Source organism: Balaenoptera ricei, chromosome 1 (genome assembly GCF_028023285.1).
Source record: "Balaenoptera ricei isolate mBalRic1 chromosome 1, mBalRic1.hap2, whole genome shotgun sequence".
Lineage (NCBI taxonomy): Eukaryota > Metazoa > Chordata > Mammalia > Artiodactyla > Balaenopteridae > Balaenoptera > Balaenoptera ricei.
In genome coordinates, this window is record NC_082639.1 from 188,322,067 (window position 1) to 188,349,697 (window position 27,631).

The 27,631-nt window shown below is 35.5% G+C and overlaps 1 protein-coding gene across 1 annotated transcript in view; it reads left to right on the top strand.

The window, feature by feature from the left end:
- The first annotated feature begins 494 nt into the window (after positions 1-494).
- The window catches only part of LOC132373748 (complement factor H-related protein 5-like), a 32,776-nt gene continuing 5,639 nt past the window's right edge, over positions 495-27,631 (top strand). The window contains exons 1-10 of the mRNA XM_059937383.1: positions 495-549; positions 4,489-4,635; positions 5,524-5,700; positions 10,452-10,634; positions 12,805-12,981; positions 15,775-15,951; positions 17,058-17,240; positions 17,363-17,542; positions 19,140-19,316; positions 26,317-26,499. Coding sequence (XP_059793366.1) covers positions 495-549; positions 4,489-4,635; positions 5,524-5,700; positions 10,452-10,634; positions 12,805-12,981; positions 15,775-15,951; positions 17,058-17,240; positions 17,363-17,542; positions 19,140-19,316; positions 26,317-26,499 — 1,639 coding nt within the window. The remainder of the gene's footprint in view (positions 550-4,488; positions 4,636-5,523; positions 5,701-10,451; positions 10,635-12,804; positions 12,982-15,774; positions 15,952-17,057; positions 17,241-17,362; positions 17,543-19,139; positions 19,317-26,316; positions 26,500-27,631) is intronic.

Genomic DNA, 27,631 nt, shown 5'->3' on the forward strand with positions numbered 1-27,631 from the left:
TACAAATACGAAACTATTAAGAAGGAACTTAATTCTTCATGCCACTTTAAAAGGAGTGTATAACTGTAAGATTGATGCTGTATTAAAATGAAGTCTGATGACCTACATCTGGCTGTCCCTGAAACAGCTGACTTCCTGGTCAGCAAGTAGGCAAGAAGGGGCTTCATCTCTCCCCCTCAGTGGTCCATTTCGGCACACTTCAAAGTCAGAAACTGAGTGAGTGCAACCACAAAGAAGTTGCACAGCTAGTATTGTGCTCAAATGTCAAGTGATGAATTCAGAGCATTCATGTGAAAACATTGATCAGACATTATTTAGTTATTTCACACTACCCTGTGTGAACTTTGATGTTTACCAAAAGGATTTCATTACACTGGCTTCCTGGTAGTGCACTGAATTCACAGTCATGCGCATAACTGTAAATGAAAGCAGCCTTCAGACCAACACCATCACTGGTGGACCATTTTCAATTACACGCCACTGGGATAACTAGCATGTTGGTCTCAACTGTCCTTCTAATCTTATGGATTTCTACTGTGGGGGGACAAGGTAAGCTGAAAACATGAAAACAGCTCTGAATATGTATTTCCTCTCTCAAATGTGTGTGTTGGTTGTGTGTACATATATTTTGAAATGAATACATGGGTGAGAACATTGTGAAGGAAGGATCATCACTTTTATTTTTATGGAAATATTTTCTAATATGCAATTAAAGGAAAATAGAATTAAATAAATGTTCTCTGCTCTTTAAGTTATGAAGTGTAAATAGCCACCAAATACAAAATCTGGAGAGGAATTAAATGCTGAAAAATCTGCATATAATGAAGGCAAAAGAGTGAAGTACCAGTGTAATTCTGCATAAATTCTGCAATGCCACTGACCAGGAAAAGTATCCCAAGAAAATTTGGACACCTTCAACGTGTTTGAATTTTCATTTTTGAATTTAAGATTTAAATATTATTAAAACCAAGAATTTACTATTTCAATCTAATTATCACTTGCTAAAGAAAAATCTCTTATTTATTTATTATTTTTTATTAAAATATAGTTTGATGTACAATAGTATGTCACTTTCAGTTGTGCTACATAGTGATTTAACATTTGCTTACATTATGAAATGGTCACCATGATAAGTCTTAGTAACCATCTGTCCCCAAAGTTATTACAAAATTATCAATCATATTCTTTATGCTGTACATTACATCCCTGTGGCTTATTTATTTATAACAGGAAGTTTGTACCTCTTAATCCTCTTCACCTATTTAACCCCTCCACCACGTTCTTCCCCTCTGGAAACCACCTGTTTGTTCTATCTGTGAGTCTGTTTTCGTTTTGTCTTGTTTGTTTCTTTGTTTGTCTTGCTTTTTAGATTTTATATGTAAGTGAGGTCACACAGTTTTTGTCTTTCTCTGTCTGACTTATTTCACTTAGCATAATACCCTCCAGATCCAACCATGTTGTCACAAATGGCAAGATTTTCATCTTTTTTTATGGCTGAGTAATATGCCATGATATGTACAAATACCACATCTTCTTTACCCATTCATCTATCTATGGACACAGGTTGCTTCCAAATCCTGGCAATTGTAAATAATGATGCTATGAGCTTTGGGGTGCATGTATCTTTTTGAATTAGTGTCTTATCTCTTTTAATAGAAGTAGAGTATATCCTCATTTTTATATGTAATGGATAAAGAAGATGTGGCACATATATACAATGGAATATTACTCAGCCATAAAAAGACATGAAATGGAGGTATTTGTAGTGAGGTGGATGGAGTTAGAGTCTGTCATACAGAGTGAAGTAAGTCAGAAAGAGAAAAACAAATACAGTATGCTAACACATATATATATGGAATCTAAGGGGAAAAAAAAAAAGTCATGAAGAACCTAGTGGCAAGACGGGAATAAAGACACAGACCTACTAGAGAATGGACTTGAGGATATGGGGAGGGGGAGGAGTGAGATGTGACAAAGTGAGAGAGTGGCATGGACATATATACACTACCAAACGTAAAATAGATAGCTAGTGGGAAGCAGCCGCATAGCACAGGGAGATCAGCTCGGTGCTTTGTGACCACTTAGAGGGGTGGGATAGGGAGGGTGGGAGGGAGGGAGATGCAAGAGGGAAGAGATATGGGAACATATGTATATGTATAACTGATTCACTTTGTTATAAAGCAGAAACTAACACACCATTGTAAAGCAATTATACTCCAATAAAGATGTTTAAAAAAACAAAACAAACAAACAAAAAAAAACTAGTGAGATATCAATAAGTTATTTGCTTTTTCTGAGCTTTTCAACAAAGGTTGAAAATGAAAAAAAAATGTACATCACTTCTCCATTAACACCAAACACTATGTCTCACAATATTTAAAAAATTGTCACATTTTATTTCATGTTGAAATAAAATCCATCATATCCAAATAATTCCAAATAATTTCAAATGAAATCTCTAACAAGGTCTAGGCTATCTGATTAAACTAAAATGGGATTTTAGTCATGTGTTTTACTGTTTGATTTTTCAGAAAGCATTTATTTTGCTGCTTTGTTGCTTGCTAATTTTTGCACTTAGTTGAAGTTTTCTTTGGGCAGTTTCTCTTCAGTCCTAACATAATAAAAAAATAGGAACTATAAAATTCTTCCCTTAAAAAGTTGCAAAACATTATCTCTACAGACTTGAAACTCATTCTAGTTTGTTTCTACTTTTATCATTGAGTTATAATCACAGGACAAGAGTTAACTAATGGGAAAAAAAGGAATTTTTCTCCAATAACAGACATTGCTTTGCCAATTAAAAATACCGACTTCTCTGGTTAGCCTACAGTAAGGGCTAGATCTTCACCACATCCTCACTGAAGAACTGTGTGTATGGGTGTATTTGATTTTTTTTTAACCTGTGTGTCTGGTATATGTTGTTTTAAACACCACTTAGAATGGACAGTAAGAGGGGATTTCTAAATGGGGAAAAAAGCAGAGGAAGATGAGTGTGAAATATAATCATATGTATGATTTTGACAACCCCTAATCCAGAAAAAGATGCTCAAGCTTCAATCTAGTCTCCTGGAGAACCTTTAGTGAAGCTCTATCCGAAAGTTGTGTAGATGTTAAATGACTTGTATGTTTGTGTTGCACTACTGTTTATATGCCTATTGAGAGACTGGCCAAAGAGCAAAAGCAACACTCTAAAGTAACACTTTTGTATAAGTCGAAAATTCTTCATGCTTTCAGTAGTAAAATATTTGTCAAACACTATATGCTTCACATTGCATCAAAAAGCTCAAAAGAATGAAAACTCCATGTCTCTTTACAACTTACAGTGTCCTATGAGGAAAGCAAACCATGTAAACAAATAGATTGCAAGATTGTGTGTGTGTGTGTGTGTGTGTGTGTATCCATGCGCATCCCATAGGAAATATACTCACAAGGTTTTACCAGAAAGTAGGGACTTGAGAAATTATTTTCTACTTTTGGAGTGGGTAATTGGGTAAAGGAGACCGTGAAGAGAAGTTAACATTCAGAGACAGTACCAGTGCTGATATGCACAATGCCTATTTGCTAAATGTTGAAGAATGAGCTTTGAAGCATGGGTAGAATAGGGACAATTGGAGGATAGAAGCAAAGTTATTATGGATAGCAAAGAATATGTAGGTGCTATATAGAAATGCATGGAAATCAAATACCATAATTTGAGGGGTGGACAAAGAATATCTGTAAAAGAATTATGGGAGGCACTACTCTCAATGTGTGAGGGGGGTCTTTTCTCAAAACTATCTAATGTAACATTTTTAAACACTTAGATAAGCAGCGTCAGGTTTCACAGGTGAAATACTTCTGGAATTACTAGTTGCAAATATTGTGCAACATTGAGAATTACCTCCAGATAAGTGGAAAGGGGGAATTTCCCTGGTTAGCTAATTTGTGAGCTGAGTCTCTGTAAGTTTTGTTGTTTTTTTTTTCCAAATAAGGAGAAAAAAAAAAAAACTACTTCATCTTCACTGCACCAGGAAAAAACAGACAAGATAGAGACTTCAGGTGGAGACACCTAGGACTATGATTCAGACTAGAGAAAGGACATGAATGGAGATGCCAGCATGCCATGTAGACCAGTGAGGTCTCCTACTGTCCTACTCTGCTTGGTTCTTAACTCGTCGTGTGAAATTTTCTTCTTGAAGATACTACAAAACAGGTTATATTTTACATGACTCCAACATGTACATTTTACATTCATTGACAAGAGCCTCTTCAAATACTCTTGTACTCATAATTAGAGATCTTTCTTTGTTCTTAACTAATTAGTACAGTGGAAGGCATTAAGCTAAAGGAATTTAAGCTGGATGAAAGAAAACAATATCCATAAGATGACTAAAACATGATTTGATGATTCACAAATGTAGATTCATATTTAATACTTCAGTTTTGTTTTATTTTTCCCAGTGAGACATTGTGATTTTCCAAAAATAAACCATGGAATTTTATATGAAGAAAAGAAATACAAGCCATTTTTCCCACTTCCTATTGGGAATTCTTTCTATTATTCCTGTGAATATAATTTTATGTCTCCTTCAAAATCCTTTTGGACTCGCATAACATGCACAGAGGGAGGATGGTCACCGACACCAAAGTGTCTCAGTGAGTAAACGCTTGATGTGGATGAATCATTCAGAAGAAGGATGTGGCAGATGGGGTCACGAGGTCTTGACAGACAGTCACAGGGATCAGGGCTAGAGGAGCCAGCAGAGATGAGAGATGAGTCCTTCTCTTATTGAGAAGTCTTTTATGAGAACCAAATGAGGAATAAATATATGAACTTTCTCGTATTATCTAGAAGTATGCTGCATATTTTAATTTTAAAAACTGATGATTAATATATTTCACTCCTAATATTTATTTCCTAATATTCATTTGGAATCAGCCTGGTCATAGTTTCTCTTTAAAAAACAGTCATTGTGCATATACATTCTCTTTTGAAATGGACTATTCTCTTGAATATTGCAAGGATTACATAAGTTTTAGTATCTACGCTTTTACATTTTCCATAAATCACTTCTTTTGCCCTTAAAATTATGTCTGTATTAACCCTTCAATAAATGTGAAGAGCATACTCCGGAGGTAATAAGTGTATTAAAAGAGAAAAACAATGGGGGAGCAGAATAAATGAGCCAACAAAGGAGATAATAATGTTTTTTCTGTAAGAAACATTTATGAGAATTAAGAGAAAAATAGATATATTAAGATATTGTTTATACCTAAAAACATTTATAAAAATAAAATATTTTATTATAAAAACCATAGAAAAACAGAATGAAATGTTCATTTCCTTTTGTATATGAAATATATATGAAAAGTATATATTTCATCCATATAGTAGTATAATCTAAATTCTTTTAAAATTTTATTTTCATATTTTAATTTTAGCTTTGAAATTTTTCCATTTAAAAAAAGATTGTAAAATGCAAATGTATTTTACTATTGTTTTACCACTTCCATCTGGTACATTGAACAACTTTTGGTCCCTAGGACTGTGTTTCTTTCCTTTTGTGGAAAACGGTCGTTCTACATCTTCAGGACAAACACACCTGGAAGGCGACACTGTTCAAATTGCCTGTGATAAAGGCTACAGCCTCCCAAATAATCAGAGCATCATTGCATGTGCAGAAGGTGGCTGGTCCTCCCCTCCTGAATGCATATCCACCAGTAAGTAAAATGCTGACTTCTTAGATCCTGGAATATGTCGTGATTTTTTAAAAAGAAATAAATCTATTGTCAGGGGTTAAATATAGATTTCACCACTTGCTTTTATCATTACGCATTTGTTTTTTAGTTCCAATTGTCTCTGAATGATTGTACAAATAACAACTTGCCTGCCTACACAAATCAAATGTATGTAATAAAAAGAAATATTAGACAAGAATACAAACACTTGAAGATAGTACTTTATGTTAAAGTAACACCCATTTATTGTTTACAGTACATTAAAATGGTCATGTTAGTTGAAAGTAAACAACTACAAAAGTAGAATATTAAAGGGAAAAAATCCAATACCAGTTAAAATGTCTTAAAGCTAAGACAGTTTTTAATAATTAACCTTTTGTGTTAATATTAAATTCACATGCTTGATTCAATAAGCAATCAATTTCTATGCTTTAAAAATTTTGCACTTGTGAGAGTTATTTCTATTTGTCAGTGGCTTAAAATCTGGAAAACAATTCCTTTGGAAACTTTATAATATGACGGCATCTCCCAGACCTGTGTGAACTCTTATAATTATCTTTCTAGCTTCCTGTAATCATTCTTAACTCTATGCCTGCACAGTTTAGTATTCAACCAGAGATTCGAGGAGACATAAAAACGTCTCTAGCTGTTTCTCATCATAACGCCCATTCTTTGTTACTCTGCCCTGTGAATTCTAGCCACCCTGGCCTCCAAAACTCTTATCTTGCTCTTCTCAGAAAGACCACAGGACCCTGCCTGGCTTCTCCCTGCCTGGGAGCTGGGACACTCACAGATATGCTTTGGGGTTTGGATTTTGTTTACCCGACTTTTCTTGGCCATCACGGGCCTGCACTGCCCAGTTTCCAGTTTTCCAGAAATATATTTTTTACAGTTTTCTAACTTTTTAACCAGTGGGAGGGGATGCTGATACCAGCTACTCGATCTTGCCGGGAAGTGGAGTCTTCTGGTATGCTTTTTTAACAAAACAATTATGTTATCAAAATTATTCCACATCTTCAATATTTAAACCTTTAGAAAACAGAGTCTTATTAAAGCAGCTTGAATGACAACAGTCTCTCAGTTACCAGTGAGGCCATGGTTTCTTTCAATTACAAAGGGCTTAAACATGACCAGTATTTGCCAAAAAAAGTAAAAGAATGAATTTATTGACATCGTATCTGAAATGTCCAGTGGTTGAACAGGGTTCATGATGTATAGGCTTCAGTTATGGTACAAATATTTTATTGTCTTCTCCATCTCTAGAACAAGCTCTCTTCTTTTTGGGGGGTGATGGCAACTGCCAGCCCAGCAACTGAATTTCAGGAGCCTGACAACTCCATCTGAGCAGTGGTAACCCACCCAAGCTGGGTCCTGAGTACATTTTGTAAGACTCCATTTGCCTTTGAACAATTCTGTTGTTTTGTGGCACAAAAAGCATCCCAGGTTTAATTCATACTCACCCTGACCCAGAACTGGGATCAGCCACATCTCCAATGAGTCCTAGTTCCTTTTAATGGGTAATAGTACTTAGAAACTAAGTAGCCAAAATTAGCCTGCTTCAAAATTTAGTGTATTTTGCATTCAGACAAGAAGCATAGCAACTTATCTTTCAATCTCTCATCTGAAAATTGGCGCCTTCTCTTTCTGCCTGTTGCTAAATATTCCACGAATACAAGAGGACATTCTGAGTTTAGCAGAGTAAAAGCAGGAAGTCAAGGGTCTCCCAAGCGGAGGTACCCAGCAAAACACTGTGGATCCAAGGTCGGGTGGTGTATTCAGAACACCGTGGAGGGTCAATGACGTTCCAGGGCAACTGGACTCCAGCACCGGTTCTGAGAAACGTTACCTTTGTGTCCATGAGTAAATGACCACCTATTTGAGCTAAGGTTGCTCATCTGTAAAATGAGAATGTTAAACCAGTAGGTCCCTCCCACTGCTCTCTCAGTAACAATGACTAAAACCTGAAAGATTTTTCTTTATTTAAATCTCTAAGCTTTTCCCACCTGTGGTGGAAGCTCATATTTTATACCAACTGTGTTAGATTTATTGACAAATATTTAGTGAGAAACGGCTTTTTTAAAAAGGAGGATTCAAGTGGCAATGGAGGAAATAAAAAAGACTGGATAATGAAATAGTGGAGAGAGATACAGGAAGATGAAAAACCAGTTAAGAGGACTATGAGGAAAGAATAGAGAAAAAGAAATAAATATCTAGAACAAGGGTACTAAACCTTTCCTGAAGTTCGCACACCTTTTGTTCCCCAAAATAGGCTGTGGAAATGCTGACAAAATCATTAATCCTTTCGTTAAATTAATCATGATACATGCATTTAAATTTTGTGGCAATAATAACAACATTGTAAATCACATGTATTGGGTTTTCTCTTAATGCCATTGTCTTAGAAAGAAAGCACATTTTTGAAAATCATATCATTTGTATTTAAGCAGCTTCATGCCATTATTAGAACCTGCAAAAGTGAAGAAAACCATGTCTCACACTAACATTTTCTTAAATATAGCAAATGAATTTTCAAGGAAGTCCTTTCATCATATCAAACTCTTTTCAAATACCACTGATTTTCTTGCAGTAACAAATTATCTTTGGTTTTATTTTCTTAGCATAGTAAGGTCACTACCAGTGCAGGCAGTCAACATGAAGCAATATTAGCTTACCTTCCAAAACAGGTACCTGCATTCAGTTACTCAAGTTATGTAGAAGACAGCCCCTGAAGTTATATAAAACAAAATATGTGCAAAACCCATTGCAGCCCTGGTACAATAATCAGTCTATTACGTCTATCTATCTGACCATTTATACATATACATATATATATATACACATATCTACATATATATGTAGATATAGTGATTTCTCTCTTATGGTAATTTTCATAGGTTCAGACAAACAAAAACTATTTTATGAATTGTTTCTACTTTATGTATCAATGTTACCAACTCACAAATTCATCTTAAGGACTACATTTGACATTTTCTATACTCTGTCGCATCCTCTTTTTACCATAACTTTTTATATTATTTGATAAAAACAACTTGATGCTTATTTTTATCATCAGATCACAATACTACGTTTGAACAGTATTATTTTGGCCATTTGTTGAGTTATTAAATGTTCATAGACATCTCTAAAGTGTTCTATCAGTTCCCAATTATTTAAAATTAGGAGACCACTGTATCTGCTCTACCTGCTAATTTACCTCTTCTTTATTTATTGATACACAATTGTATGTAACTTAAGAATATGTTTCTGAAAAAAATTTTCAAAAATGAACAAAGTCTAAGATTCTGAAGTTTCTGCTATTTTAGTGAAAGTCATATGGGCTTCAAGGATCAAAATGATTTTCAGTATAGCTCCCATATTCTTGCTGAAAAGGTCAGAGGTCATTTGTGATCATGTGTGATGCTATCTTTATAGGCTATAATTAAATTGATAGAGTATTTAAAGGCAAACTTTAAAACCAATTTATCTAATTGTAAAACTCTAAACAATGGTGCTTCACAATTTGTTTGTCATTGTATTGGTTTCCTATGGCTGCTGTAACAGATTGCCACAAACTTGGTGGCTTAAAACAACACAAATCTATTTTCTTACAGTTCTGGAGCCCAGAAATCCAAAACCAGTTTCTCTGGGCTAAAGTCAAGGTGTAAGCAGGGCTGGCTTCTCCTGATACCTCTGGGGAAGACTCTGTTTCCATACTTTTTCCAGCTGCCAGAGGTCACCTGCTTTCCTTGGTTTACGGCCCCTTCCTCCATCTTCAAAGCGAGTAGTTTAACATCTTCAAATATTTTTCTCCCTGTCCCTCTCTCTCCACCATCACATCATCTTCTGTATGACTTTGACCCCTCTTGCATCCCTCTTACGAGGACCATTGTGATTACATCAGGCCCACCTGGATAACCCAGGAAAACTGCCCCATCTCCAGATCCTCAACTGGATCACAGCTGCAAAATTCTTTTGCTGTTTGTAACGTTCACGGGTTCTGGGGATTAGAATGTGGACCTCTTTGGGGGCCACTGTTCAGCCTACCACAGTCATTTACAATAAAAACAATGAGCATATGAAATCACAGAATCCTACTCCTTAAAAACTAAAGGAATGGAAAGTCTACCTGAGTAAAAACCTGGCCTCAGAGGAGCTATCCACAGCCTCATTTTCCCTGTTCTCATTGTCCTGTCTCAACATATCCCAAACTTCAAGAGACAACTGCTTTACTATTTATTATGTAGTATTTGGTTCCCCAGTTACGAATTCAGTGCCACTTCTGATCTGATACAGGACCTGCTCTGAGACTCGAGCTAAGTGAATTCTGACCACTAAGAAGTCCAAACCAGTGTAAAAACTTAAGCAAGGGGCCCAGTTTATTGCAAATCACCCATAATTCTTTATAGGGAATTATTAAATTACTGAATCAAATTTCTCTTTTGCAAACCAAAACTCTACTGGCAAGAGTTCTTTGCTTGCTTTTTCAAGAACAGCACAGTTATTTATGATTTGCCTTATTCTATGTAAAATATTTTATATAGTTTCCTAGAATATTTTCTTTGAGACTTTATAGCTAGTTTATTTTTAACAAACTAAAAGTGTGGACTGCAAGGATAATTCTAAGCTGTAGTTTTCCTGGCATGCGGCTTACTTTTTTCTTTTTATAGTTGTATTCATTGATTTATCATGAAAAATTTTAACAAATACTTATATTTTCCATGGTTTTTTTTCAGAAAAATGTTTAAAAACTGATATTGTAGTTGGCAATGGGTTTTTGTCTGAATCAGAATATGCTTATCCCATAAATAGAGAAACACAATATAAATGTAAACCAGGATATGCAACAGCAGATGGAAAAACGTCAGGGACAGTTCAGTGTTTGCAAGGTGGATGGTCAATTCAACCAATTTGTATTAGTAAGTAATTTTATATTTTCCTATGCATTTTTCTGAACCTGCAACATGAAAGTTTACTTCAGCTATTTTTTTTCCTTCTTCAGGGATTAGGTGACACCATAAAAAATGATGTCAAACTCGTTTTAAAAAAATGTATTAATAAAGTACATTATACTCCTATGCCAGATTGATTTAACTTCCTTGGTTATGTTTTTCCATCTCTTCAAAGGAGATAATCCTTCTCTTGAGTTGTTGTTTTTTTTCCTAGAAGAAATGCCATTATTTTAAAAATGGAAAGAAAACTAATTAGGTTTACAGAGCTTCAGGCACAGCTTAATTTACTTGAGACTAAGATCTTTATGCACTTATCTTCAGCATTTTCAAATTCTCAGTCTCCTGTAGTTGATTTCTTGTTCCTTTTAATACAAGTTGTGAGTCTAGGGAATAAGCTGCATCCGCGGTGCAGCGTTCAAAGGACACTAATACTAAGCTCTTTTCAATCCATAATCTGATGCTGCAGAGAAGGAACAGGTCTAGAAATTCTTATAATTTGTGAATATTTGAGACGTATGGGTGGGTGGCAGGCTCTTGTTTCTGGGAAGCTTACACCCAATGGATTTCTGATTTTTATAGTTTTTCTTAGGGAAAAAAGAAAGTGCTAAATCTGTACTCTTTAATCAAGTTAAGAGGCATGGAAAAAATCTTAAATTTGGCAGGATTTGAAGTTATACAGGGATATTTTATTCTCTTTCTTAATGCAGACATCCTAAAATTGATGTCGTAAGTGTATTATTATCTAAGTTTTACTCAGTCATATTTTCAGAAACTTCAACTTCTACTTCTACTATATCTTCTTCTACTTCTTATCCTTTCTTTTAATTTCTGTTCTTTTCATAGATTCTTAGTAAAGAAGAGGTATAAAATCTTTTCTTATAATATCCTCAGTTTATGGAGTTCTAAAAGCCAAGTGTGTATTCTTTACTTTTACTAAAATTAGGAGGAATAATCTATCACAAACTACAGAAGAGAAAATTCTTTCTATTAGTATATGTACTTATGTATCTGAATACAACTCTTTCAGATACTTACTGTATTATTGTTTAACTGTAACTGAAAATCTATCTGAACACATAAACACAGAAACTGTTATTCCGGAGTCTGGAAAAAAATTTTTTCTGTTGCTTCCCCCATCTATAGACAGGCTTCAAAGTGAAAATAGCACAGTCCAAAAATGCTATTTATGTCATTGTGAAGAGTTAGGTGATTCTGAGGCTCACTGAGGACAAAGACATGACCTCGGGGTGGCAGTTGCACACCGTGAGTTTTACTTGGGTGCCATGGGGATAGGGGGATGCCAGGAAAGTCCCTCAGAGCAGGAGAACTTTCCAGAGACAGCAGTGCGTGGCTGCACCCAGAGGGGAAAGAAAACAAGGGAGCTCCTGGGGCAGAGGGGACTCAGAAAGGAAGATTCACACACATCTGAGGGGTACTTCCAGCACAGCAGGGCGGCTCGGGACAGAGAGTTTGCGGGGCTGTAGCAGCCTGGTGTCTTTTAAGGCCACAGGTGTCTGTTTTAGATGTTCATAACTTCCAGAGGAGAGTTCTCTTTCCCTTTCTCTACTGAGAGGAGAATAGATGAATATGCCAGCTACCTTATAAGAGCTCAAGTCTAATAATGTTGAGGTTCCTTTCCTATGGTGCAAAGCCATTGCATGGGCAGGATAACATCAGGCTGCCTTTGCATCTGGTTCATCGGGACCTGATGGATTAGGGACACGGGCTCTGAGAACTTGCACTATGGCTGTCGGTGGGCAGTAAACTACATAGTATCTTATCCAGAGAACTAATGTTTCCTGTCACGATGTGTGTGTGTGTGTGTGTGTGTGTGTGTGTAGATATGTATATATGCTGCCTGCTATTTAGTGCATTACTGTTAGAATATATACTATAGATAGATGATAGAACTACATATATATATGTATTTTTTACCAAAGACTTGGTGTATTTTATCCAAGAATGGATAGATAAGGAAAATGTAACTAAAATTAATTTTTATTAAATTATTAGTAATGATGTTTTCTATAAGGTCATTTATTTATTAAGACATAATGATTGTTAAATGTTATCGTTGGCTGGTTGTGTGCTTGGGGTTGACAGTAGAAATAAAATTCTGATTTTTTATTTGCCTCAGAGTCCTGTGATAGGCCGGTATTCGTGAATGCCAGAAGCAAAGGTAAGGACACGTGGTTTAAGCTCAACGACAGGCTGGACTACGAATGCCACGAGGGCTATGAGAACCGGGATGGACGCACCACAGGTTCCACAGTGTGTGGTGAAGACGGCTGGTCCCATTTGCCCACATGCCATGGTAAGTACTTGTTTATCTAGAAAATAAAAACAATTCTTGATGGGTTTCTTTTTGGTAGGCTTTCTAGAAAGATGTTTCCTAAGTAGCAATCGTCAAAATTCAAGGTATGTCCACATAGCTTTAAGAAGCCAAAGTAAAATACGATATAATAACAGATCTTTGCAAAACACTTAGCCCACTCAGAATAAGGTTGCTTGCATGCCGTACACAAACGGATTATCTTAGAGTTTTGGAGGTCCGTGTCCTGAAATCAAGGTGTCATGTAAATAAGTTCATTTGTATCTTTTTTTTTTTTTAGATTCCACATATAAGCGATATCACACGATATTTCTCTTTCTCTGTCTGACTTACTTCACTCAGTATGACAATCTCTAGGTCCATCCACGTTGCTACAAATGGCATTATTTCATTCTTCTTAATGGCTGAATAGTATTCCATTGTACGTATGTACCACATATTCTTTATCCATTCTTCTGTTGATGGACATTTAGGTTGCTTCCTTGTCTTGGGTATTGTAAACAGCGCTGCAATGAACATTGGGGTGCGTGTATCCTTTCGGACCATGTTTTTCTCCAGATATATGCCCAGGAGTGGGATTACAGAATCATATGGTAGCTCTAGTTTTAGTTTCTTAAGGAAACTCAGAAACAGACTCACAGACTTAGAGAACGAACTTATGGTGACCAGCGGGGAAGGGTGGGGGGAAGGGATAGTTAGGGAGTTTGGGATTGACATGTACGCACTGCTATATTTAAAATGGATAACCAACAAGGACCTACTGTAGAGCACAGGGAACTCTGCTTAATATCCTGTAACAACCTAATTGGGAGAAGAATTTGAAAAAGAATAGATACATGTATATGTAGAACTGAATCACTTTGCTGTACACCTGAAACTAGCCAACATTGTTAATCAACTATACTTCAATATAAAATAAAAAGTTAAAAAAAAAAAAGAATGCTTGCTCTGGTAAGGTGTATGCATTTACGTAAAATGTGTCAGATCAAGGTTCCTTCTGGAAAGAATCTGTCTCCTTGCCTTTTACCACTTCTCTAAGCTATTTGCATTTTTTGGCTCATGGCCGCTTCCTCAAATCACTTCAACCTCTGGTTCTGTTGTCACATTTTCTACTTTGATTCTGACCCTCCTCTCTCTTATAAAGACCCTTGTGATTACGTTGGACCCACCACTGCACAGGTAATTCAGAATAATCTCTCTTTCTCAAGGTCTTCACCTTAATTACATCTGCAAAGTTTGTTTTCCATGTAAGGTAACACATTTGCAAGTTTCAGAGACTAGGATATGGACATCTTTGGGGACTATTATTCCGTCTACAGCATCATATAATAACTTTATGTGAATAAACAAGCTGGAAAATTCTGTATCATCCAAGATCAAGTATTTTCAATGGAACTTTTTTTCCAATTGGATAAGAAAAATAATGTAAACAATCAGTAAAGAATTGTTGTGCAAAATATTGGAATAAAATACAGATACAAGGATGCAAATTTTATAGAAGCTGAGTGAGTTGCATTCCAGAGGGATATGCATAAATAAACTGTTATTAAACCATTAAATTGCCAATAACGATACATAAAACTGAGTAGTTTAGATAATATTTCTGAGATTATTTAATTAGAAAATATCTCATTGCACTTTTTTGATGTGTGCCTGATCTATTGAGAGTGTTTATTTTGTCTTGATTGTCATTTATATTTTCACATGTGAATTTCAATATATTATTTTATAAATGAATCTTTAATAACAGAAGGTCAAATGAGAAAGATACACACATATATTCATTTATACATCCATTTCTAATTGAATCAGAAGGTATCCATAATGTTTTAGTTTTTACAAACATACTAGGTTGACCTGAAATAAATGGACTGTCAGTTATTTCTCCAGCAATGAGTTTATTTGGGATCAGCAGAGAATTGCAGCTTGGGGTCTGCAACCATGAAGAGCCACGCGCAAGTCCCTGCATGGCAAGGGAAGGAGACCTCTGCTACAGAGCAGAAAAGGAAGTCAGGAGGACTATGTAAACAATGGCTTTTCATTGGCTGAGTCCTTGCAGGAAAGAAGAGTCTTTCTTCTTCCTGTTGGGCTCTGTTATGATCACAGGGTGTGAGAGCTCCCCCTTCTGGTCTCCTGACTTTATTGAATTGAGGTTTCTGTTAATTTTTTACAGGTGATACAGTTGGATATAATGGAAAGATTCAGAAATCTAGAGACAACTGAGCCACGTGTTTTTGATATTTAGTTCCTTGTTTATAAAATTAAGAATTGCTTTTTAATGCTCCCTCCTACTTAAAATGTCTATGTCTTATTCAAGCATTCCAGTTATCTACTTTCTAAACATAACTATCATTTTTAATGAGAAAATGTAATTAAATACGTTGTGATTTAATTTTTATTACTGGAAAGAAGGCTTTTCATGTGCTTTGATTGTGAAAATTATTCCTATTCTATTTTATAAACAAATTATAAAAGTTATTAAATTTTATTGTTAACTAAACAAAGTGAATAATTTATTTTATAAGTAACTTCTCAGAACTTGTCTATTACAATCCTGAAGAGATTGTCATACAAATTTTACCTTTCTACTCAATTTCCTAACTTTTCTAAGGGGTCTTACACATATTTGTTGGATGCAAATATTTTTTTAAAGGCAAGAATATATGCTGCTCTGTATATGAAGCCCCCTGAATCTTATTTTTATACAGCAGATGTTAAATTCATTTTTGCAATGATTATTTCACATATATTCATTTACTTTAATTTTATCTTTAGAAATAGAATGTCATCTTCCATTTTTGGAAGCAAATGTAGATGCTCATCCAAAACAAGAAAAATACAAAGTTGGAGACGTGTTGAAATTCTCCTGCAGACAAAGACTTAGAAGAGTTGGGCCGGATTCAGTTCAATGTTACCAATTTGGGTGGTCACCTAATTTTCCAACATGCAAAGGTCAATATTTATTTTAGAATTGATGAAACAAGAATTAGATTTTTATATTAAATCTATGTATTTTATTGACTCATATCTGTAATTGACAAACTGCAAAAAATGTCAAAGGTGGTATTTTAACTGAGAAGGAGGAGGGGTGATAGGCCATAGTAATTGAGTTGCATAGATTATTTAATTTTTTTTTTATCAAGGGGTAATTCTACCTCTGAGTTTTGAAATATATAATGGGATTTTATAGATCAAAATATAGTGGCTGGGATTAAGAAGTGCTAAGGTGTTTTCCCCTTAATCTCGTTAAAAATATATACTTTAAAAAATATTGCGTGGGCCTTGATATATTTCTATTAAATAATTAAGGAAATAACCAAATCATTGTAAATATGTGTTATTCAATTTAAAACAATGATAATTTGTAACTTGTTTCAGTTGACATTATTTGATCAAATTGTTGTAGGTGTTTATAGATATTACTTAATAAAAACTATAATTGTATGTGTATATCATACCACACATTTGATACTTATTAACTTTTGTATAATATACAGATTATTGACCTACTTTAAAATCTTTAAGCGTGCAACTTAATATCCTGGCTATGTAATAAATAACCTGCAAAATATTGTGGTTAGGGGAAAACCAGGATATTTGGATTTAGAAAGAATATAAGATTGTACTAAAAAATTATTGCTAGTTTGAAGAAATGTAATAAGATGTTTTATGAATGTAGGTAAATGTCCTTATTTCTTAGATAGATATTCCAAAGAATTTAGAAGTAAAATCTCACTGTTTATCATTTATTTTAAATTACTTCACAAAAAAATAAGCAAATTGGGAAAAATGTAATATTTATATACCTAGATGATCAATATATGTGTTTATTATGCATTTTTCTTCGTTAATTTGTTCAAAATTATTCATACTAAAATGTCAAAATTTGAGAAAAATAATAGACAATGAACTATATACACAGTAAAAACAAACCTGAAAAAAAATAGGAATGTAGTATAAATGTAATTTAGTTCCAGATCAACCAAAATAGTAACTCCACATTTTGCCATATTTATAAGACCATGTAAGCATTATTTACAAAGTTTATTTTATTATAGGGCAAGTACAGTCATGTGGTCAACCTCCTCAACTCCCCAATGGGAAAATCAAGGGCATAAAACAAGAAAAGTATGAACACGGTGAAATGGTGGAATATAATTGCAATCCTAATTTTCTAATGAAGGGACCTAAGAAAATACAATGTATGGATGGAGAATGGACAACTTTGCCCACCTGTGTTGGTAAATAGATATTTATGTTTAAACAGAAGAGTTACTTTTACTTTGTACTTATATATAAATACATATGTAAAAAGATTTAAAATATTTTAAAGCTAAACATATCTTTTATGATGTTTTCTTAGAACCAGGGAAAACATGTGGATTTATACCTGAACTTGAGAATGGCTTTGGCCAGCCCTCTGTCCCTCCCTATCGACATGGAGTTTCAGTGGTGTTGAATTGCAGAAATACATATACAGTGATTGGAAATAATACAATTACTTGTATTGGTGGAATGTGGACTGAGCTTCCTAAGTGTGTTGGTGAGAATGCATTTCTCAATTTTATATGTGATTGTTTATAACTTTTTAAATCAATAAATATATTTATAGCAGCACGTGCTGGTGCCCACCAGGTATTAAATTGTTAGGATGTAAGACACTTGTTGTTTGCTCCTTATTACTTAATAAACTGAATGGTTAAGGATTTCCTTTGATCTATGGATACTGTGCAAGATTACTGAGACACTAAGGGCTCTGTGAATCAAGAACATTTGGACCTCTGCTTTTTTTTTTTTTTTTGACCGTGCCAGGTGGGATCTTAGTTCCCCAACCAGGGACCGAACCCATGCCCCCTGCACTGGGAGCACGGGTCCAGTGGTTAAGACTCCGTGCTCCCAATACAGGGGGCTTGTTTATACGTTTCCTCCACAGAAGTCATAAGATTTATTCCAGGTTTTTCTATCAGTCTATCTGCCTTGTGCTCTGCTCTTTCCCCTTGCGTTCCAGCAGTCCTTGGACTTCCAGCCATAATGCGTAAGTATTTGCCAGTTTTTTCCTGATAAGGTCAGATAGTGGCCTCTTTTGTCCCATTTCCAGCAACCCCAATATATTAAAGCCTTTAATTTTGAGCTTTAAAAACTAGCAAGACTCTCTGCTGCTGTTCTTCTTCCAGATTCTAAAGTAGACAACCCAGAGCCACTCCTTTTCCCCATCTCCTAGACTTTTGGATCATCAACTGACCTACTTCTGGGGATGAAAAGTTTAGTTGTTGCACCCCTTTGAGCCTGGCAGACACCTGGTCACTGGCAGTCTGTGATGACTCACTGGGAGGAAATGTCTCCCACCCCCAGGAAGGTGTAAGCTGTTCATGGTCACCGATCGTAGAAGGGGGATGCAGACATCCAATCACCAGCGTCACATGCTGTACATTTAAAGTAGGAATTGTTGGAGAAAAACCACTTATCAGCAGAGAAGTAGCAGAACCCTCCATGTCTCATTATCCCATCCTTTGACACACTAAGGGGAAGGTTCCATAACAATCTATATATTTGTGGACAAAAGGGGAGAGATGTAACAATAAAAACCACCTCAACAAGCAGGAGCCTATTGGAAATGCATGTTTGGAGGGTGGATAGTGTTATCAGGGAAATTCTCCCTGGAGCATGGGACTGTGGGTCTTTGCTAAGCTTCTGAAATGTGGGAGTGATTGAACCTCAAAGAACATCCAGATTTATCTCTCCTTATTAATACTATACTTACTCCCACAGACATACTTGTGCATCACCTCTTTTTATTATTTAAATGCTTTGAAAATATTTGAATGTAACTCCAAAAGGACTGTCCTTCAGTCAAAACCCTGGACCCGAGGAATCCATCTTGCACTCTCATTTCTCAAAAGACTTTCTGACATATTATTTTGTCATTCAAAGACAGGATACAGTTTTTTGCTTTCTTTTTCATTTTTTTGACAGCACAGCCTACCTCATGTAATGAAATGAAGAATAATTTTGTAAGATATTGCTTAAACGCATCAAGCATAATTTAATGATACCATAAGTATTTCAGACATTTTATTGAGGTGATTGCTTAGTTTCTGTTTAATAGTCTTATCTTGTATGGATATTTTCCTTTTTGATAGCAACAAACCAACTTAAGAGGTGTGAAAAACCAAGGCTTTATGCAAGAGGACTATTAAGTTCATATAGGCATGAATTTAATCATAATGCCAAAATAAATTACAAATGTACTGGGAAGGATACATACGTACAAACAGTCTGCATCAACGGGAAATGGGACCCTGAACCAGACTGCATAGGTAAGATTTGTTTGAAAGATTTTGTAGATTCTTTGCTTCTTCACCAGAAAAATTCTCTTGAAATTGACATGCTTTAAAATTAAATTATTTACTGTGACATATAATTTTAAAATTGAAGATAAGTTAGAAACCACTCATAACACTGTTTCCAGACAAACATTATCCTTTAAGAACCCTGGATTTCTGGTCAAGATGATGTAGTAATGCCATTTTTACCCTATTACAGTCTCTCTAAGCCATTAAAAAAAAAAAAACCTGTAAAAATAGAGCAAAAAGTCAATCTTCAATGACTTTAGGAAACAACTAAAACCCAAATTACACACTGTGATGGATAATTGACATATATTGTGAATTCTGGACCAGAAGTCCAGAAAGTAGGCTGGGAAGAAAAAAGTACCTGATGTAAAAATTATTTCCATAAGAATAAGTTTCACATTCTTTGAAGGCCTATTTTCAAATCATTTAACTTGAATAATAAGGTTATAAATCACAATTATAAATGGACACTGTATTAGATTAAAATAAACCAGGTAAAAAGACAGAGAGCTAACAGAGAAACAGCAACAAGATAGAGAAAATGGAGAGGGTGGATTACAGACTCCTTGTCAGCGAAGTAGGAAGCCAGAAGAAAACAGAGCGATTTCTTCAAAGTGCTTAAGAAAGTAATTGGTGACCAATTTTTCTATATACCAATATTATCCATTAATGATTACAAAATAAAGAAAATTTCAAACATAGGACAGACTAAGAGAATTTACCACTCAAAGACATACTTTGAAAGAGATCATATAAAATATATATGATGAAATAGTAACTCTTAACAAAAGAGTATGATAGCATTAGAAATTGTGAGGGAGAAAGTAATTGGAATATATTATTAAATTTAAATAAAGAATGATTTCAAGAAGATAAGGTAACTATAATTTGTTTAAAACAACTAAAATGTTTTCATTTTTATTAAATATTTTTTTCAACATATTTTTATTTTTATATATGGAAGTGAATATTGTCCTGAGAGTTTCAAGAATTTCAAAGCCTTTTATGTGCCCATGGAATGTTTACTTAAATTAACTAGTTATTGTTCACTGTTACATTTCCAATATTAAAACACTATAGATCACTTTCATAACCACAAAGAAATAATATTTAAAAGTAATAATGAAATTTGTCTACTCCCCTAGCCTTCGTTTTGTGAAATAATTCACTTCCAAATAACCTAATGAGATAGTATTTAAAATACTAAATTTTAAAATACTAAAATATTTTAAAAATACTAAAATACTAAATTTATATTATAATTATAAAAGCACATAGTAAAACCTATGAGGTGCGCAGTAACCAAAATTTAGAGTGACATTCACAGGCTTAAATGCACATTATTTCTGGAAAAAATAAACTTGTGTATATATAGATATATATTTAGCTAATATATATATATTAGATAAATATATAGCTAGGGGAAAATGTACATTCCAGATATTAAGAGGAAAAAGAAATAATAAAATAAAAGCAGAAGTGAATGAAATAGACTATTTTACTTACAGCTGATCCATTAAGTAAAACTAATTCTTGAAAAGATTAAGCAGATCTAACGAATTTTACTCTAATCAAGAAGAATGGTGGGCAGTCTGAAAAAAAGCATTCTGCAACCAAAAAGTAGGTGAAAATACAAATATAGGAAAATATGAGAATACGATTTTTAAAATAAAGAAATTTAGGCAATTCCCTGGTGGTCCAGTAGTTAGGACTCCCAGCTGTCACTGCCAAGGACCTGGCTTCAATCCCAGGTCCGGGAACTAAGATCCTGCAAGCTGCACGGCGCGGCCAAAAAATTTTTTAAATTTTTAAGAGTTTTTTAAATAAAATGAAGAAATGTCAAACATCATTGAAAAGGAAAATACCATAGGGCATTTATAGATTCTTGGGAGAATGCTTTTTCTGAAGATCTCCCTTGACATGGGTTAGTTACCTTGTAAAAGCTCTGCCAGCCCTGGATTTCATGTCCATTTCTCTGCTGACCTTTTCTCACTCCCCACAGCTGACTTTCCAGGTAGAGGCCTCCCCACGGGTACCATTCTAGCCACTGAGATTTAGTAATGGGTGACGTCACCAGTGCAGCCATGTCTTCAGATGTTTTATCAGTCAGACCACTTTGGTTAATCTTTTGCGTGTGTGTGTGTTCCTCCATTTTTTAAAAAAATTGAAGTATAGTTGACATATAATACTATATTTGTTTCAGGTGTACAACAGAGTGATTCAATATTTTTATAGATTATACTCCATATAAAATTATTGTAAAATATTGGCTATATTCCCTGTGCTGTACATCACATTCTTGTATCTTATTTTTATTTTGTACTTAACAGTTTGTACCTCTTAATCCTTTTCCCCTATCTTGTCCCTCCCCCCAGTCCCCTTCCCACTCGTAACCACTAGTTTGTTCTCTGTATCTGTGACTCTGCTTCTGTTTGTTATATTCCTTTGTTTGTTTTATTTTTTAGATTCCACACATAAGTGAAAACATACAGTATTTGTCTTTCTCTGTCTGACTTATTTCACTTAGCATTATACCCTCCAAATCCATCCATGTTGTTGCAAATGGCAAAAATTTCATTCTTTTTTACGGCTGAGTAGTATTCCATTGTATATATATACCACATCTTCTTTATCCGTTCCTCTATTGATGGGTACTTAGGCTGCTTCCACATCTTGGCTATTGTAAATAATGCCGCTATGATCATAGTGGGGCATGTATCTTTTTTCAAATTAGTGTTTTTGTTTTCTTCAAGTATATACCCAGCAGTGAAATTGCTGGATCATATGGTAGTTCTATTTTTAGTTTTTGGAGGAACCTCCATCCTGTTTTCCATAGTGGCTGCACCAGTTTATGTTCCCACACTTCAGTTAATCTTAAGTGTGAGTCAGGGACTATTCCCTGTACCATCAATTCCATGGGGAAAATGGTGGTCTAGAAGCTTCCTACTTTCACTTAGCTTAAGATGAATGGGAGTTTCCCCTACTCTCCCTTATGATATAACATACAGAGAGCATTTTTTAAAGAAACCTTCACTACTGGCCCCTAAAAACTCATTTCTTTCCCTCCTATGCTTATAGTAGTATTTTTAAGGCTTGTAGAGCACCTTTTATAATCTCTTGACATTTAAAATCGCTTGTCTTTTAAAAGTTGTTTGTCATCTTACTTTAAATCTTGGGATAATTGAACTTGAAAGACCAGGCAAAGGAAATAAGAAAATTAATTATTTTAATGCTCTGCTTTGCATGTACAAATACAAACGGATCTCAGAACACAATACTTCAGAAAAAAAGCAAGCTTCCCCATTATATGCTATAGCATAGCTCTTATGGATGCCAAAAAAACCCAATTCACAGACACTAAAAATATGTTAAATATGGATTCACAAGTATGTGTTTAGAAAATAAGAACTGTAGTTACACATATGTGAAGGGGTAGAAGGAAAAATAATGAAACTAAGTATGCCACAAGAGTAACTTTATTTTAGCTGTAAAATTTAGGGGTTTTTGTTAAGAAAAGAAAGAAGAGACTGTTACTTATACCCTAAAACCAAGAGAAATCAAGATAAACTATAAAATCACAGGTTTTTTTAAAAAGTCCATCAGAGAGCTAAGAACACAGAGAACCCTAATGAATGAAATTCCAGGAAGTAATGTCTCTCCAAGGAAAAAAAAAAGTCACATCACTGTTTTCATCCTTCTTGGAACAGTGAGAGGTTAAGAAAGCCACCAGATACATGGATATAAATAAAATAGCAGAACTTTCAGAGAAGGTTTACAGGTGGCGTGGAAGTTGGCATGACTGTTAAATTTTCTGGGAGCCCCGAAACAAAAAACGTCTCTCAATCTTTTCCAAGGGCCCTGCTAAAATTTGAGGTTAGGGCAGGAAAACTGAGATAAAGCATCCAGAAACTCTCTCTCCCGAACTTCAATGTTGAGATGAAGTCAGGATGCCCGTCTTTCTTCCTCCTGAGTTCCCTTTCCATATTCTATTCCTTGGTCATTCCTTCACCTCAACAAGATCTACACAAAATCTTGGGGAAAAGAGGTTGGAATTATTGGTCCAATGGTGCCTGGAAATCCCAGGGATTTTTGTGTAAATTTGTCCACTTCCTGACAGCCCTTTTCTCCTCTCTACCTTCCCCATTCCCTCATCTCCGTTTGAGGGAAAAAGGTAGTGTTTGCCAAATGACAAAAACAAAATATCCTGCCACTCTCATTCTGCAGGAAATGCCTTACGTTGGTCTGAGAGAGCCACTCAAGTGACTCTGGAATAAACCATATCTGCCTAAATGGAGCAGCAACAGGCTTTGTTTTTTCTAATTCTACCCCAGTCGTACTTCACTATTAAGCCTATTCTCATATCACGTACATTAATACCTATCCTGCATTGTTCATTTAACGTTAGAACCGAAATGTGTTCATATATTATATAAAGCTGTACACAATGTTCCATTCCTCCATTGTTGTCAGATTACTGATAATTTTAATACTTTAAACTGCTATAAAATTTACAAGAACACATTAATTAACAGTGGTATTTAGAATCTCCAAATATTCAATATGAGCTAGATGAAAAACTATAAAAATTTGATTTATTGCATCAAATTGATTTTCATAAGGGTTGTACTTGCAGTTAGTAAAATTATACTCCTAGAATGAGGTTTTAAAAAAAAAAATGAGGAGGAGTTTCTTTTTTTAATAATAATTGGGCATTTTCTTTTTCTTTTTTCTTTTATATTTTTGGTCATGCCATGCGGCCTGAGGGGATCTTAGTTCCCCGACGAGGGATTGAACCCGGAGCCCTGGCAGTGAAAGTACCGAGTCCTAACCACTGAACCACCAGGGAATCCCCGAGGAGGAGTTCTTGAAAGTTGAAAGAGTCAGATAACAATTTTGAGAAGTAGTGGTGGTGGTAGGTGGAGAGAGACAGGGAAATTCGTCACACAAGCTGCCAGATTTGTTCTAAAGAAAGACAATAAAGTTCTTTATTTTACAAATCAGGAATACAAAGCCCCAAGAAGTTACTTGGTCAAAGTCAAGATGGGAACCTGTTTCTGGGTTCCTCTATCAGTTCAGTCTCAACTAGACTACCTACACTAGGTTGAAATTTCCAACCACGTTGCCCCTAATTCTGTAAGGCAAGTAAGTTGGACAACTGAGATCATCATGTACAATTCTTTTTATCTGAAGTATAACAGCAATGATATTTGTATGGTATCTGAACATCTAACTTGATTAGCTGGGACTTTATTTACCCTTTTTTTTTATCATGATTTATATGTTTGAGATTATAGACGACATCAACCTCCCCACTTCCCTGCACTGGGACCTCTAAGAGGTTGTCTGCACGTGATTGCCAACCCAAGATTGGCAGCGCAGGCTTGATGCTCATTTAAAAGTTTTGACGATACCCAATAAGTATTCATCCCTGTGACTTTTTATTTAAATAAAAATATTTGAACAACTAAACAGAAACGAATTAATGTCAATACAAAATACCTAAACAAAGAGGAAAGGAAATATCTAAGTAGGAAATCTTCTACATAATAAATGAGGTAATAAACCGATTCATCTCTCTATTGAATGAGTCTGAAATCCTCTTTTCGTGTGCTCTCCAGAGCTTGTCCTCAAGTTTATGAGACAAACATTGTGAATCAAAAATGTACAATAACAATAGCACCAGGCAAATCCTTATCTTCTTTTGCAGAGTTAGTTACTGAACCAAAACAGACTATAAAAGACTTGGTCCTATTAAAGTTTGACTAGAAAAATGATGCAACTGGAATCAAATTCTTTCAATTCACATATTTCTTAAGCCAATAAATAAACAGGGCAAATCCCATAGAGTATAGGAAAATGCATGAATGGACCCAGCTCCCAGATACCTCTCTAGTTTTTTCATAGAAACAGCTTTTGCTGAGAAAATTTGCACCATAGAATGCTAGTGTGCCTTCCTTCCCTTGAAAAAATAAACCACAATCCAATGTAAAATTCAGATAATATGCATGCTTTGGCTTAATTGTTACTGACCTTTGGTTTTACTCATATCTAATACTTTCTTTGTAATAATTTTGAAGGGAGTGGGAATTTCCTGGCTCCCTGGCGGTCCAGTGGTTAGGACTCCGTGCTTTCATGGCCGAGGGCGCGGGTTCAGTCCCTGGTTGGGGAACTAAGATCCTGCAAGCTGTGCGGTGGGGCTGAGAGAAAAGAAAATTTTGAAGGGAAGTTGCCACTAGACAGCAGCCGCTGCCCTTGGCGGGGGCGGGGAGGGGAGGAGATGAGCTGAAGGAAAACACTGCTACGAGCCTTGGTCAAGTAGCGCGCCTGTGGCTCAGACCATGATGCTCTGGCATCAAGGTGATTATTTAAAATGTTTCCCTAAGAACAAGCCAAGCAACGAAAAAGAAGTTAATTCCTAGTCAAACAGAGGCATTCGAATTACATCCATCAGCAAGCATTGTTCCGTTTAGAAGAAAATGCAAATCATGAAAATCTTTTATTGTGATCAAAGGTTAGGTTGTTAAGGGGAAGTCTTAGTTGATTCTATCATTACTGTTCCTATTTATATATATTTTTTGGTTCTAACTTGTTTGAATCACATGTGCATAACTTTTTTGAATGATATGGATTAGCTAGAAAAAGATTAAAAGGGTTAATTTGAAAATTACACAAGAGTACTGACTGCATAATGAGTAGGAGATAGAACGGGGCACCTGAGAAATTTTAAATCAATTGCTATAACATGAAAGTGCTTTTTTAAACCATAAACTATGTTAACATAAAATACAGTTATTACTATAGCATCATAAATACATACATCCATATACTATGTATATATATAGAGAGAGAGAGAGAAAGAGAGAGAGAGAGTGTTAGTTATTGGATGTTCCATTATACCAAAATGTTATCTTGTTGAGCTGTTTTTCTTTAGCTTTTATTAATCAAATAATTTAATCTTTCATAGGAAAAAAGAAACAACTCTGCCCACCTCCACCTCAGATACCTAATGCTCATAATATGCTAACCACAGTGAATTATCAGGAAGGAGAGAAGGTAGCTGTTCTCTGTAAAGAAAACTATGTACTTCATGAAGCAAAAGAACTTGTGTGTAAAAGTGGACTATGGCAGTCATTACCACGCTGTACCGGTTAGTGTTTATTTCTAAATAATGTCATTTAAAAAGAGGTTACTGATCCTCTTTATCTAAAGAATAGGAAAAAAAAATTCATGACCTATTTGTTACACAATATTCTGAAGCATTAAATTGTCATCTAGTTACCCAATTCTGTCCATTTTTTAAAACTGTTTCTCTAAGAGGTATCTCTGACAGTGATCATAGAAGAAATAGGTTTAAGATATCTACTGGATACCCAATTCTATTAAATATATTTACTCGATATCCAGCGTAAGATGTAGAATGGGCAATTTGAGAGTGGTCAGGGCTAGGGAATGAATTTGGTAATTGCTGCTGTAGAGATTATATTAACGCTTTGGGACTGGATGGGATCACGTGAAGAGCTCAAATGTCTAAATAAGAGGACGATCTGGGCAAGGAGAAGGAGTCAGACAGGGTTGTAGGAGAAAAATTAGGGATGGCTGCTAAAATGATTCCAGGACCCTATTGCAATGTGGGGCTGTTACCCCACATTCTACAAGCAAGTGTCTGACACCTGCTCGTCCCCTACAATTTGACTCAATTCTGACACTGTCTACCCAGAGGCAGCATCAGATCTCACAGGTTGAGGACTCAGTCTTACAAGGCTGCTCCCTGTGGCCTCACTTCAGATGCCAGCTGCACGTCCAGGTTGTCACCTGTGCTTCTGACCGACCATGTATAGATTGAAGGTTCCCATGACCCTCTCCTTAGGTTCCATTAATTTGCTAGTGCAGCTCACCAAACTCAGAGAAACATTCTACTTACTAGATCACCATTTTATTATAAAAGGCTATAACTCCAGAACAGCCAGATGGAAGAGATGCACAGGGCAAGGTATGGGGAAAGGGGTGCAGAGCTGCTATGCCCCCTCCAGGGTCATGCCCCCTCCATGCCCCCTCGTCCCACATCTCCATGTGTTCACCAACCTGGAAGCTCTCTGAACCCTGTCCTTTCTGGGGGTTTCTGGAGGCTGCATTACATAGGCACAATTGATTAAATCATTGGCCATTGGTGATGGATTTAACCTCCAGCCCCTCCACTCTCCCAGGAGGTCAGGATGGGACTGAAAGTTCCAACCCCCTAATCACGTGGTTGCTTCTCCTGGCAACCAGCCCATCCTTAG